The following is a 14,216-nucleotide window of genomic DNA, read 5'->3' as shown; positions in this document are numbered from 1 at the left end:
AGGGATGCCTGGGTGGCACAGTCGGTTAAGCGTCTGACTCTTGGTTTCAGCTCAGGTTCATAAGATTTAGCCCCATGTCAGGCTTCGTGCTCAACATAGAGTCTGTTTAAGATTCTCTGTCCCTTCACCCTGTCTCTGCCCCTACCCCCCGCCTCCGCACTCGCTCACTCTCTCTTTCTCCCCTAACTCTAGAAAATAAATAAATAAATCTAAAAAAAATGATAGACATGAAAAGGGACTCTCCGTCTAGAATAGCTTGTACTCCCTAAAAAGTCATCACAGTACTTGTACTAGGCCCCTGGAAAGGAAGTCAGCAGGTACACATGGTTTATAATGAGGCTAAATCCAATAATTTAATGTATACTGTTTCTGAGTGTTGAATGCAAACGTCACATCAAATCCAGAGTAAGTGGTTGTGGAGATTATTCCAGGATATGGGATTATACTGGAAGGAAAAGCGGGCTGTATGCATGTGTGTGTTACTCACAAGATGCAAGATATTCCTTGGATACGTCATTGCATTGTGTAAGGCATGGGGCTAGGTAGGGGCTGTATGAAAATGAAGTACACTTACGCTCTTACAGTTGTGTTTGTGTGTGTGATTTAGTAATCTGACATGATAGCCATAGTGAAAACTGTGGAAAATAAAACAGTGTAATGGGATATTCTGGGTACACTGGTGAACATTGCCACCCTCCGTATACAGCTCAGTATTGGTCTTCTTTATTTCACATATAAGTCATATTTAATAAGTGGGCCAAGAACTTCATTTTGTCTAATTATTGCTGAGGTTATTTTTTTTAATCCTTACTTATGTCCTTTCCAACCAGCTGTGCTCAAGGTATATTGTGTTTGCTTAGAAATGTGCTTTGTCATATTTGAGAACTTCGGTGTGATATCTATTAGACATTGGGCGGTCTTCCAACATGAGGCATCTTCAAGTGATCTGTTGGTTAGAAACCTATGCACACTGTACCAGGCAATCAGTTTCCAACATAAAGAACTGAGAAACTACACATACTATTTGTTAGGATTCACCATTATTAAATTCAGATAGGATATTAACTTTATGATTGAAAGGTTTTGATCGTACACAAATGGACTGATTTTTAACACATGCCAACTACATTAATTAAAAAAGATGATTAAGGCATTCTTAACTTGCCGGCATATGTAACTTATTAATATTTTGAATTGAATCATTTTCCTAAGTAGTCTTAACTTTCTGGAGTATATATATTTTTCCCTACCGGTGGAGCTATAATGCTCAGCCAAGACAGATTTATGACCTTTTAAAAATAATGATGGAAAATGAGATCGGAGGAAACATTTTAGTATCTGCTTTGCTCTGAGGCCTAAACTGCGAGCTCTCCAGTTCTTGAAGGCTTTGAAATGCTGATTCCAGTCTTCTTGTGGGTTCTTAAACACCTTCTCAAATGACCCATTTTAATAACCCGAAAGCTATTATATAACGAGCAGCCATAATTTAGTCCAGGGCTCTAGGGGGACCCTCACAGTTCAGCAATGAATAGTTAATGCAGTATAATGTTTAGCAGGTTATTAGTTTTCACTATACAAATGCTGATCAGGGAACGCTTTTATAAGGTGTTTAAAAGAAAATGTAATTAACTGGTTGCGTGCTTCTGTTGCAGCTCAAATTGAAATTATTCCTTGCAAGATCTGTGGAGACAAATCATCAGGAATCCATTATGGTGTCATTACATGTGAAGGCTGCAAGGTAAGCCTTTTTAATTGTTGTTGTTGTTTCTATTAATGTTAGAATGTGTCTTTGTGATGTGACTTCTCCTGTGTCTGAAAATTCAGCTCCTCGGCATTTTGAGTGATGAGAGATGACAGGACAGAATAAATATTTTGGTGTTAAATTACAATTAAGCATGTCATATATATTTTTATGTCTTCCGTCAAAATAACAGGAGGCTAGAGAAAAGTATTTGAGCGTTGCTTGTTTGTCACTTCCAAACCTACAATTGATAGAACAGATAAACCATCCCTTTGGTTATCTTTTTTAAAAAAGAAATGACTCTGGATTTCTGTAGTGTCCCTGTTAAAAGCTTTATAGGAAGGTATTTCCAGTAGTTTAATCAGAATGTGATTGAAAATCTTATTATTGGCCTCATATGTTGATACATCTGGCCAAATTATGGCAAAGCCATTGGAAAGAACTGGGTTCTGGTCCTAGTGCCATCCCGTGCCCCTCTTGTTGTGGGCTTGTCTTAATGTTTTAGTGGCTCAGTTTCTTCATCTATCAAGTGGGCATAACACATGTTCTTCCTACCTCTTAGAACTATTCCAAGGATAGAATGAAAAACTGTGAATAAAAGTTCCTTATAAACTGAAAAGTGCTGTTTCAAACTAAATATTATCTTTCTTATTGCTGTTGTTACTGTTTTAATTATTACGGATGCCGATCGAGGGCAATGTGTTATAGCACATGCATAATTTGAGATTCGGAATAGAGATGTTTATCCTAATCATTCAAAACCTCCAAACCCAGATTGCCTCTGTTATTCAAATCTCAATTTATTAAGATTTAAATCCTCCTGCTTATATTGGAAGGGCCTTGAGACAGCTTACAGGATAAAACAGTGCAAAATAAATAGGCGAGAAGCTATTTAAACATGCAGCCGGCCTCTGAGACAACTGATTGCCACTGAACCAGGCTTGAATTAGCCCTAAGGCATTTTGAGGCTGCGGCAAAAGAAATAAAAATAAAAATAAATAAAATAAAATCCACGCATTTGGTTAGCTTTCCTTCAGTGAAATTAGAAAATATAATGTCACAAAATACAAAATCACCCTCAGACCCAAATAACTACTGAGAGACTTCAGGGAGGTTGGCCTCGTAATTTCCTTAAGTCTTTGTTTTACTGTTAACTCATCATCACATGTGCTGCTTTGTACACGTACAGATGTTTCATACCGATCCCATCTTGGGGACACTTGGGTTTTCTACATACCTCCAAACATACTTTTTATTCATCACCTGCCTTTTAGAAATAGGGGGCTTGCTACTGAAAGGGGATTTTTTTTTTATAAGATTTTATTTATTTATTTGTCAGAGAGACAGAGCACAAAGTAGGGGGAGTGACAGGCAGAGGGAGAAGCCGGCTCCTTGCGGAGCAAGGAGTGGATGTGGGGCTCGATCCCAGGACCCTGGGAACATGACCTGAGTTGAAAGCAGTTTCTTAACCTACTGAGCCACCCAGGCATCTCTGAAAGGGGATTTTGAATTGTTCCTCTTTATAGCAGCCCTCAGGGCCTCAGGTTCTAGATTACCAAGAGAAAAAAAATGATGTACTTTTACTTGTCAGCTTACCCGCCCTGAAAATTAATCAATTAAGTAAATAATAGTCAACAAAATGAAATCAGCTGCCTGGCTTATCCCTTCTGGGGACAACTGTCATCCCGTTGACTTTCAGAGTTACTTCTGCTGATGTGGCTGGGCACCTGTCACCCCTCACCCTCACCCAGACCTTCTTGTCCAGGTGCAGGATGGCACAGCCTGTCCCGGTGAAGCGTGTACAGACACCAGGGCCCTCTAGCAGAAGTTCTGAGCAAACTTGACTCTGTGCATTGCATCTCATCTAGTTAAGCCCTTCAGTGGACGGGGTTCTGGGCATTAACCAGGTGACCTTTCATTCTGCCCCGAGAAACTGGCCACTCTCTCCGAGGCTTTTAGGAATGCCACGTGTGGTTTTAGGTACCGACTAAAGTGAGCACCTCAGGTCGGCGTCTGAGGCAGGGCCAGGGTGGGGATGAGGGCTGCTTTGTGTGAAATAACGCAACAGTGCAAAAGATTTATGAACAACATGCTGTTCAGTAAAATCGGGACTGTCTGAGAACCACTGGGCTTACATAGGCAGGAACAATGCATGTTTTCTTTTTATCCCCGGTACTTATTTATGATGAAATTTAAAGCCATAAGAAAACAAAGGGCAGGTGGCATTTTATCATTGTCATTTTCTAGATTCCTTCCCCTGATCTTGTACAGCCCCGATGCTGAAGTGTATTATGGTTATCTGTGGTTCTGTTCTTCTGTCCTATTGACTTTGTACAACAGAAATCACCAAAACAAACAATTAAAACTTAATTTTATTGACAGACTGGGCCCAGTCTTGGACCTGTACAGTGGTATGTGTTTATATTTGATGCATATAGTATTTGCTGTGCAATTATAGTTTCCCTCTGCTGTAATTAATATTTTTATTTCTGGCTGTGGTGAAGTCAAGAGACTTCTGCTTTTACCGGTGATGTTAATGATTTATCATGCTCTAACCAGGTGAAGGTGGTTATGGCATCATAAATTATAAATAATTTATCTCTGTGATAGGATCAGTAGACATACGGAAAATTTCTAATTATGTATATAAATAGATACCTAATGAAAAGAAAAGAAAGTGATTCAGTCATTTCAGAGTTCATCGTTTTATGAATGTATTTTAAATTGCATTTTAAAGTCAACCACCTGAAACCCTAAGAAACCAAAGAACCTATTTAGTTGCTGAAATGATTATTTATTTTACCACATATTTGCTCAGGTAAGCATTGCACATAAGCCTCAAAAATGATGCAAGTTTGGTAGCTCTTTTCTCTGGTTCCTGGGTGTTCCCAGCCTACCCTCTCCAAGTCCCCTTTGCTTCCCTGTAGAGAGACAGTATTGTAGCATGCTTATGCTCTGAATTTGGAACCAGACTGCTTGGGTTTGAAGCCCAGTTCTGCTTTACCAGCATGAGCATCTACCCAACCTCTCTGTGCCTCTATTTTCCCCGTCTGTAAAATGAGGATAGACATTGTAGTTACTTCCCAGTTAGGTAACGCACCGAGAAAAGTGCCAGGCATCCAGCAGTCATTCAGTAACTGTTGGCTGCTGTTAGAATCACTGCTAGCCAAATTCCATACACTTGAGTCATGCTGCGCTAGTCAGATATCATTTCCAGAGCATGTATGGGTCCAGTCTTGATTTTTTGTGTGTGACCATTTGCTATTTGTTATGTAGACTCTGCTATTAAAAACAAAAATATGAGCACCCCCTTGGGGCCAGGCACTATATAAGCACTGTAAGTGCTTATATCCAGAGGACCTGACCATGTCAAGCAATTTATGGTGTAGTTGCAGAGATGAGGTCTGCACAGGGGCAATGTAAGAACTAAATCCTAGGTTTAATAAACCAGAAGAAATTTTTAAAAAGGGAGGGGGCGGTTCAGAAAGAGATCCATGCATTTAAGGTCAATTAAATTTTGACAAAGATGCCAGGTGAATTCAATGAAAAAAAGATGGTCATTTCAGTATATGTGCTGCCGAAGCGAGCACAAAAGATGGTCATTTCAAATAATATTTCTGGAACAATTGGACAGTCATGTGAAAAAAAATTAACTTCACATTTATACCTCTCACTGAAGGCAAATATTAACTTAAAGAATGTCCTAAGCATAAAACGTGAGTCTATAATATTTCTACAGGAAATCATGTATTTTTGTAAGAGTAGACATACAAATATTGCTCAGACCACACACTGAAGTCCTCGCCTTATTTTTAAAAAGAACAAATTGGAGTTAATCGAAATTAAAAACTTGTACCTTTCAAAAGATATCATCAGGAAAATGAAAAGGCAAGCCATATACTGGAAGAAATAAAAGAAAAAACCAACAAATTTAAAAATAAACAAAACAATAAAAAGATACAGTAACTTGAACAATCTCTTCACAAAAGCTGGACAAGGAACCCGTGAACACGTGGCTATATTCTCAACATCTTTAATTATTAGGGAAACGTACATAAAACTGCAGTTTAAATACCATGCATTTAATGTATTAAATGCATTAACTTGCATTTAAATTCCATGACCTGTTCATTTGAAAGGCTAAAATTAAAATAGAACAAAACAAGAAGAAGAGCAAAACCACTGCCTAAAACAAACATGATGATGATGCAGAGAGACTGGCAAATCTTGCAGTCTCCTACACGACTTGAGGGTCTGTGACATGGTACAGCTCCTTTGAAAAAAGATGGAACTATATCAGTTATCAACCTAACATATGACCTAACGACCCATCCTAGGCGTTTCCCCAAAAGAAACAAAAGCAGCTGTCGTAGAAAGACTTTCAGATGAATATTCATAATGGCCATAAACCGGAAACAATCCAAATGCCCATCAACCGATAAATGGATAAAAGAATAAGAGCCATAGAAAGGAGTGGCGCTTAGCAATAAGAGAGGATGTACGGTACGTGCACAGAACAACATTATAGTGAATGAAAGAAGCTAGAAACAAAAGAATAGGTACTGTATGATTGCATTTCTGTGTCATTCTAGAAGAAGCAAAAATTTTAAATTTTAAATCTGTAATGGCAGACAGCAGATGTGGTAACCTGGAACCGAGGTAAGGAATGACTGCTAAGAGAAAGACACTTTTTGTGGCTTGTGGCAATGTTCCACCTTGATCATGGTGGTAGTTCCACAGGTGTACACGTTGTCAAAATTCATCAAGGTGAACTCGTCACAATGGTGCATTTTTGTATTTAATTTACGTCTCAATGAAGTGTATTTAAAACATATATATAAAAAAAGAACTAAATCCTGAAGTAAAGCTACAGTCTATGGTGTGGCACAAACAGCACATACCCAGGAGGCAGCAAGAACCTGGAGGTGGGAAAGTCTTGGTTGTCTTTTAGGGACAACATATAATCCTGGTTGACTGGAACAAGGGGTCACTTTCTGTGGATAGCGGGTATGCCATTGCCAATTTTTTAAAGGTTCTATTATACCAAGGTTTTTATTAGAAAGATACTTTACTTGTTCTTTTTTCTTTTTTTTTTTTTTTAAGATTATTTATTTGAGAGAGAGAGAGGAAAAGATTTGCATGTGAGCATGAGGGAAGTAGGGGCAGAGAAAGTCTTAAGCAGACTCCATGCTGGGCACAGAGTCCTCCTGGGGCTTGATCCCACAAGCGTGAGTCCGCAACCTAGGCCAAGAGTCAGAAGCTTAACCAACTGAGCCATCCAGGAGCCCCTACTTGTTCTTTTGAAATAATGAGGGAACAGTGTACCAGCTTTGGTCATCCCTTTAATATTGCATTTCAGAAAAACCTAAACTCCAGGCCTGCAGGAGCTTAGGTCGGTCACTAAAGTTGTTTCTGAGCTCTTAGAACAGAATTTAGTCCCAGCCCTGGGTGAGCAGTAGGAGAGGGTGTGGGGTAAGCTGAGCCAGGCCTGCCCGGGAGGAGGGGCCAGGCCATGGAATGGGCAGAAAGAGGAATAAGCCAGAAATAAAACAAGAGGCTGTAGATGTTAGGGTTGAGGTTCAGTCTTCAAAGTGGATAAAAATGCTGAAGTGCTTATAGAAAAATGACACCAGTTGAGGTTTCCTTTGAGAAATGGTCCTGTTTTTCATTTCACTTCCATTCCTGGCTTCATCATTAGATACAGTGACTGCTCATGATGATGATGAAAAATTTATCTCACAATAGAAACAGTTTTTTATGTATATCCTTTTGGATCTACAATTTCAATTTTAATTTTTTTAAAAGATTTTTATTTATTTATTCGAGATACAGAGATCACAGGTAGGCAGAGAGGCAGGCAGAGAGAAAGGGGGAAATAGACTTCCCACTGTGCAGAGATCCTGACGTGGGGCTCGATCACAGGACCCTGAGATCATGACCTGAGCTGAAGGCAGAGGCTTAACCCACTGAGCCACCCAGGCACTCCTCAATTACAATTTTTAAAATATAATATACAATCAAGTATTAGGGTTGATAGGATTGATTTCTGATACATTTAAGACCTTTTGCTCTTGGGGCACCTGGGTGGTTCAGTGGGTTGAAGCCTCTGCCTTCAGCTCAGGTCCTGATCTCAGGGTTCTGGGATCAAGCACCATGTCGGGCTCTCTGCTCAGCGGGGAGCCTGCTTCCCCCTCTCTCTGCCTGCCTCTCTGCCTACTTGTGATCTCTGTCTAATAAACAAATAAAATCTTAAAAAAAAAAAAGACCTTTTGCTCTTGATTGGGTAAGAACATTTGATTGTCAAATACTTACTCATCAGTTAATATGCTTAAGGCGATGTCTTAAAAAGTTTCCTTTTCCACCCAATGAAGGGAGAATTTGGAGTACTTTCTTTTGCATTAACTATTTACGAAACTCTTAAGTATAGAGAACAAACTGAGGGTTGCTAGAGGGGAGGTGGGTGGGGGGATGGGCTAAATGGTGACAGGCATTAAGGAGGGCACTTGAGGTAGTGGGTGTTATACGCAACTGACTGAATCACTGATGAATCAGTAAATTCTACCCCTGAAACTAATGATACACTATATGTTAACTAAATTGAATTTAAATTAAAACAAAAACAAAAACAAAAAGGAGAGGGGAATATGCTGTCTGAGATTAACCATGAAAAGCCTTGAGGCGCCTGGGTGGCTTAGTTTTAAGCCTCTGCCTTCAGCTCAGGTCATGATCCCAAAATTCTGGGATCGAGCCCTGCATTGGGCTCTCTGCTCAGTGGGGAGCCTGCTTCTCCCTCTCCCACTCCCCCCTGCTTGTGTTCCCTCTCTTGCTGTGTCTCTCTCTGTCAAATACATTTTAAAAACAACAACAATGAAAAGCCTTTTCAAAGATATCCAGAATGCAAAATTGGTACTTTTATCCCCCCCCCCCTTTTTTTTCCTGAAAGAGTTAAGTCAGTTTCTGGAGTTTGTATGTATTAGGCCAAAAAGAAATGCCCATAAATATTCCATTTAGTCTCAAATTGGTTTTTAGAGGATTCTAATATTTTTATTTCAGTCGGGAAATGTCACTAGCTTTGGACCCATTTTATCCGCTTTTTACATTGATATATTCATGCCCAACATCTTTATTTTAATGTTTTATAACCCCTGGCCCCAATATTAGAGCTAGCCATTCAATACGAAAATTAGATGTGGCTGTTCCTGCATCCTGTGACATCAGAGTTTCAGTGCCATTATATACCAGGTGATGAGAAAAATACTTCGTTTCATTCCCTCTTCCAATCCTGTGATGAGATGCACAAGTAGTAGAATGTATGAAACCCCAACGTACATCAAGATGATTTGGATTTTTTTTTTTCCTGTATTTTCTCTTGCTTTGTTTTGGTCTTAAACATGTCCCAGTAACTGCTGCCCTTCCTCAGCTCGTAGACAATGCTGGGCTTGTGGCCTTGTTGTCAGTGGGGCTCTAATATAGTGTCTGGCTCGGGGCAGGGCTCCTCATGTTTGCCTGGGGATCACTGCTGTGGAATGTGTTCATTTGGATTGAGTCTGAGTGTGGCGGATCACAGGACGGCAAAGCAGACATCTACACTTACCAAATATGACACATGAGGTCAGTTTTAATCAGAGATCATTTGCACATACAATTCTACAGGGAGGCCAGTCATTATTGAAGGGGAGAGTAGTTCAGGAGATCTATGATTCCATGATTTATTGCTGCCAGCTGTATGAATGTAGAGCCGTACCAGCTAAACTTTTGCGAATGAGCTTGCCTCTTCTTTCCGAAAGAACAAATTCCCTTCTTCATTTGCTTCCTTGAGGACTATGATTGCTGCTCCCCACCCCTTTTTAATTCTACCATTTCCTCTGCTTCTTCCTGTCTCTTGATTTTAATCTATTCATGCCCTCTCCTTATCCCTCAGTAAAATTAAATTGACAGTTATTTTCTTCCTTAACTTTAAATACTTAAATATCCAAAGATATTTCTTCTTCCTCCCCCGACCCCACGTTTCTGAATATTCTCAACAGAAAGTTCCCCAGAGAAATAAATGTGTAACAGTTCGTCGTTTACAGAAGGGATTCTCTGCTGTGAGAGGGAGACATACACCCACTACAACAGTCTCCCCAAATTCCAGTTTTTTAGTTGTATTGGAAAATACAATAATTCAGGCAGGCATAGGAACATTCATAATAAATCATAGAGTTATGAATAAATCTTGGTTGTCAAAAGCAAATGTGTAGCCGTTCCAAAGCGTCTGCCATTAGAATTCAGCAAGGCAGCTGTCAGCTGTTTTCTTGTAATTAAACAGCCAATGAACAGCTAATTAAGACATATGTGTATACAGAAGTGGAAGTGGGTATGTTAATGAACTGTAGGAATCAATTCATTAAGTGAAAATTGTCAAAAGACCAAACATCAGATCAGCATTTCAGCCTCTGCCTTACTGAGAAGGAGCCCCAAACAGGAGGGGAACCCCCCGCCCGAGAGAAGACCCTCTGAGCACCTTTCCAACCACACCCGTAGTTCTCCATCCAGCCAACCCACACTTCTGGGCAAAACTACTAATAACATCAATAGGAAATGCCATGTATATTTCAAAGCTTTTTTATTAAGTAGATCCAGCAAATGAAAATATTTTCCTACCCATATATAAACGTGGTATTTGATATTCTGTGAAATGCCACCTCCCTCTCCTATGTCTAAAACATTATATGGAACTTTGGCTACAGACCTGAAAAGTGGGACTTCGGGGCTTGTTTGGTTTTGTTGTTTATCTTGTTCTGTTCAATCTGCCCTATGTGTTTGTCTTGATGCTTTTGGGGGACTATATTAAGAAGTCTGTGGCATTTGGAATAAGGCGCATCTAGGGTTCAGTGATTCAAATCCTGCCTCTTCCCCTTATGTGCTGCGTGACTTCGGACACATGGCTTAACCTCTCTGTACTTGAAATTTCTCATTGTAAAACAGAGAAATACCTGCTTTGCAAGGTCGATATGAACTGCAGATCGGTAATGTTTGGCAAGTGTCCTACACGGTGCCTGGTATTGAATAGGTATTCAGCATATGATTGTCACCACGGTTTTTAATTAGTACTGTGATTTTTCCCTCTGGTCATTCATTCAGCAAGCATTTGTTGATTTCTGTAAGTACTGGGTTAGCTCCTGGAAACAAAGAAACAAAGCAATCAGTAAGGGAGACCTGGCCATAAGGGTGCACATGGGATGGGCCCCCCAACCAGCCCTGGGAGGGGCAAAGTCAGAGAAAGTGATTATCTCTGTGAATCCTGAAAAGAAGGGAGAGCTTCTGGAAGTGGGGGTAGAGTGGGAGAGTTGGGGGTTGCCCTTGGAGGAACCGTGAACACAGCAGTTTAGGCATGGCCCGAGTGTGTCTTTGAGTAGAGGACTAAATGTAGGAGAGAGTTGCCTGGACAGGTGGTCGTAGCCTGGTCATCAGTAGGGAGCCATTGAGGGCTAAGAAGCAAGGAAGTGACCCGATCAGGTTGATGTTTGAGAAAAGGTCTCCAGTAACTTTGTGAAAATGGATTGGAGGGAATGTGAATGGAAGCAGGGAGACCAGCTGGGGGACTGTATAGTAACCAATTTGGGAGATGGTAGGCATATAAACTTGAGAAAATTGCAATAAAGATGGAGAAGAGTAGAAGGATTTGAGAACTAGGAAGATGGCAAGAAACAGCCTAATATGGTGACCGCGTGGGTGCAGGAGGGGAGGCGGTAGGGATGAAGTGAAGCCTATCGTTCTGCCTTGAATAATTAGGATGAAGTCAGTCTTTTGACTGAGCAAGCAAACACCAGAGGAGACGAGGCCAGGAAATGGGCAGTAGGCTGGGATATTTTCTGTTTTGGAATGAAGATAAAACCATTCAGTTGAAGTGACTGAAGAATGTGTGTGTCTGTGTGGAGGGAGGGCGGGTGGTGACAGGGCTATAGAAAGTCACTTTGGGTAGAGGCCCATCTGAAGTAGGGAGGATTCATTCAGACAGCCTGATGGGTACCCGGAGAAGGCTGTGCTCAGTCCAGTCACATGCTGGTCAGTTTTTAACAACTGAGTTTGGAAAACAGTGTCTATCAGTATGTACATAACTTCAATGTATATGTCACTGATGTAATGTCACAGAATTCACAAATAGTAAAATCTACAATATCCTACCCTATAAACTTCATATAGACAAGTGATTCTCGCTAAGTGCTCTCAGTAATTTCTGCTGAACTCCTACATCCGTACCTGTGGTTGCATTTGATGAAAGACTGGTGGCACCATGAATGTTGATATTTTCATTTGCGTTAATGAGTAAGAGGAAAGTGAAATAAGGAAGATGTGTTTCAGAACTTCACTCATTCACCAGTGATGACATGAACAACCTCTTTGCTAAATCAGATAATAGTTTCTAAATACTAGAAGAATATTTCCTCACATCTGTTGTGCTGTTCACAAAGTGATGGCTACAGATATTATATACTTCTGCCTTTGACCTGCATTATTGTTTTCTTTATCATTTTTTAAATCTAGACAATAAGTGGCATAATAAATCAACTCCCAGTTTGTAGCTTTTGGCAGTTTCTATGGTACAGATACTTCCAGCACATGGTCAATTTCAGGCCTCCCAACATGACCCCTCACCGAATGCAGAGTAGGGAAAACATAGCACACCATCGTGTAGTGTTCCCACTGTCCAGATGTAACTGATGTAAATATCCTCAGGAACATGGAAAGACCAAATAATAAAATAATAATAAGTTAATTTTTAATAATGGTTATGTTTAACAATTGGTTCACGAAACTCCTGAAAAAAAATTTTTTTAAGATTTTATTTACTTGCTTGACAGAGATTACAAGTAGGCAGAGAGGCAGGCAGAGAGAGAGGAAGGGAAGCAGGCTCCCCGCTGAGCAGGGAGGATCCTGGGCTGGCCATTACCTGAGCTGAAGGCAAAGGCTTTAACCCCCTGGGCCACCCAGGTGCCCCCAAACTCCTAAAATTTTAATACTCACCTCTTGCAATCTAGAATGAGCCTTTTCCCGTACGCCATGGCCTCAGTCCCAGTCCTGGAGAACTCCAAACTAGTAGGAGTGAGGAACAATCATAGAGTAAAATCAAAAGTTAGGCATTCGAAGTTTCCAGAGGACGAAGGCAGAAATTAGAAATAAAAGTCCATGAAAGGCACTTTGAAAGGCTAAGGGAGGAAACATTGGAGAGTTCTCTTACAGTCTGTGGAAATCGATATAGATGGTGTGTATGAGGAAGTCAGGATTGTGTGATGTCACTTCTCTTGGCCCAACAGTTCAGAAGAGATACTTAAGTGAGAGGGGACTGTACTTAAAACTAGAACACTGGACTTTGAGTGTCAGCGCTTATACTTACCATTCTGAGCTTCATTTTTGTTATCTACAAATTAAGAATACTAGAGTAGATCTGTGCTTCTTAACATGGGGAGGGCAGTGGAGTCTTCAGGAAGCTTTGTTAAAATATTTATCATACAAATTGATATGCTTTTTTTTTTTTTTCGGCCTGCAAAATGGCGCCTTCATATTGTTCAAACTGTATGTATGTTCAGGACTATATTCCCCAGAGGTTCTGGTGCAGTCTATTTCAGGTGTATTTTTTTAAAGCTTCCTGCATGATTCTGATGCACCGTCTGTTTGAGAACCTTTGAGCCTGATAATCTGTCAACTTCTTCCAGTTCTAAAGGCTGCTGGTATTATTCTAATGAACCATTTGCAGTAACTGCATGTTGGTATAGCACCACTAGGTGGCGGTAGTGTGCCACAGTCCCACCAGGTTCTACTACCCTGAAATTCATCATGGTGGCTTTCTGCTCAAGCCCGCCATGTTCACAAGGGCCCATCTCCGTGTATCTCGACATCCATAGAAAGTGAACTTTTAAGAAAGCCAAAGAAGTAATTAATTAGCTCATCTTTTGGCAATAAAACTCCAAAACTGTGAACTTAATAGTTTTTTCTAGCTAACTCATAGCTTCAGCAGTTTCTCTCTTTATACATACCTTTTCAGCTCTACCCCAAACTCCAATGCACTGGCTTGTGCTGTCCCTGCCGTCTGTGTGGCCTCATTCTCCCCAAGCCCTAGAACTTGTGTCTCAGCTCACTCATTTCGCACTGGGACCCTTTCCAGGATTGCTCCCTGTCAGTAGAGATCCCGCTTCTACATTCATGAATATATTTCTACCTTTAGGTGGGAAGATACTGACCATATTTTCTACCTTTCTTCCTCTTCCTTCTTGCTCTCCTAATCCTCCTCCCTCTTATGTGTTCTTTAGCTTTAAATATTTTAGTTTAACTTCCCAAATCCTTAAGGCCCTGAGAAATCGCCAGGAATGCTGAAATGAAGAGAAAGAGAGAGAGAGAGAGAGAGAGAAGGAAGACCAAGCCCTCAGTCTGTCTGAAATGTAAAGTTCAGGGTTTATCTGAGTCATGCAGGCTTAACCTCTCTCTCCTTCATAGC

The 14,216-nt window shown here is 40.5% G+C and overlaps 1 protein-coding gene across 2 annotated transcripts in view; it reads left to right on the top strand.

Annotated features, from left to right (window-relative positions):
- The window catches only part of RORA (RAR related orphan receptor A), a 700,343-nt gene that overhangs the window by 664,100 nt on the left and 22,027 nt on the right, over positions 1–14,216 (top strand). For both annotated transcript variants that reach the window (XM_080807980.1, XM_080807981.1), the window contains one exon: positions 1,653–1,738. In XM_080807980.1, the coding sequence (XP_080664106.1) occupies positions 1,653–1,738 (86 nt within the window). The remainder of the gene's footprint in view (positions 1–1,652; positions 1,739–14,216) is intronic.

The sequence above is a fragment of the Martes martes genome (assembly GCF_963455335.1).
Source record: "Martes martes genome assembly, chromosome: 7".
Lineage (NCBI taxonomy): Eukaryota > Metazoa > Chordata > Mammalia > Carnivora > Mustelidae > Martes > Martes martes.
This window is presented reverse-complemented; position numbering and strand designations above follow the sequence as displayed.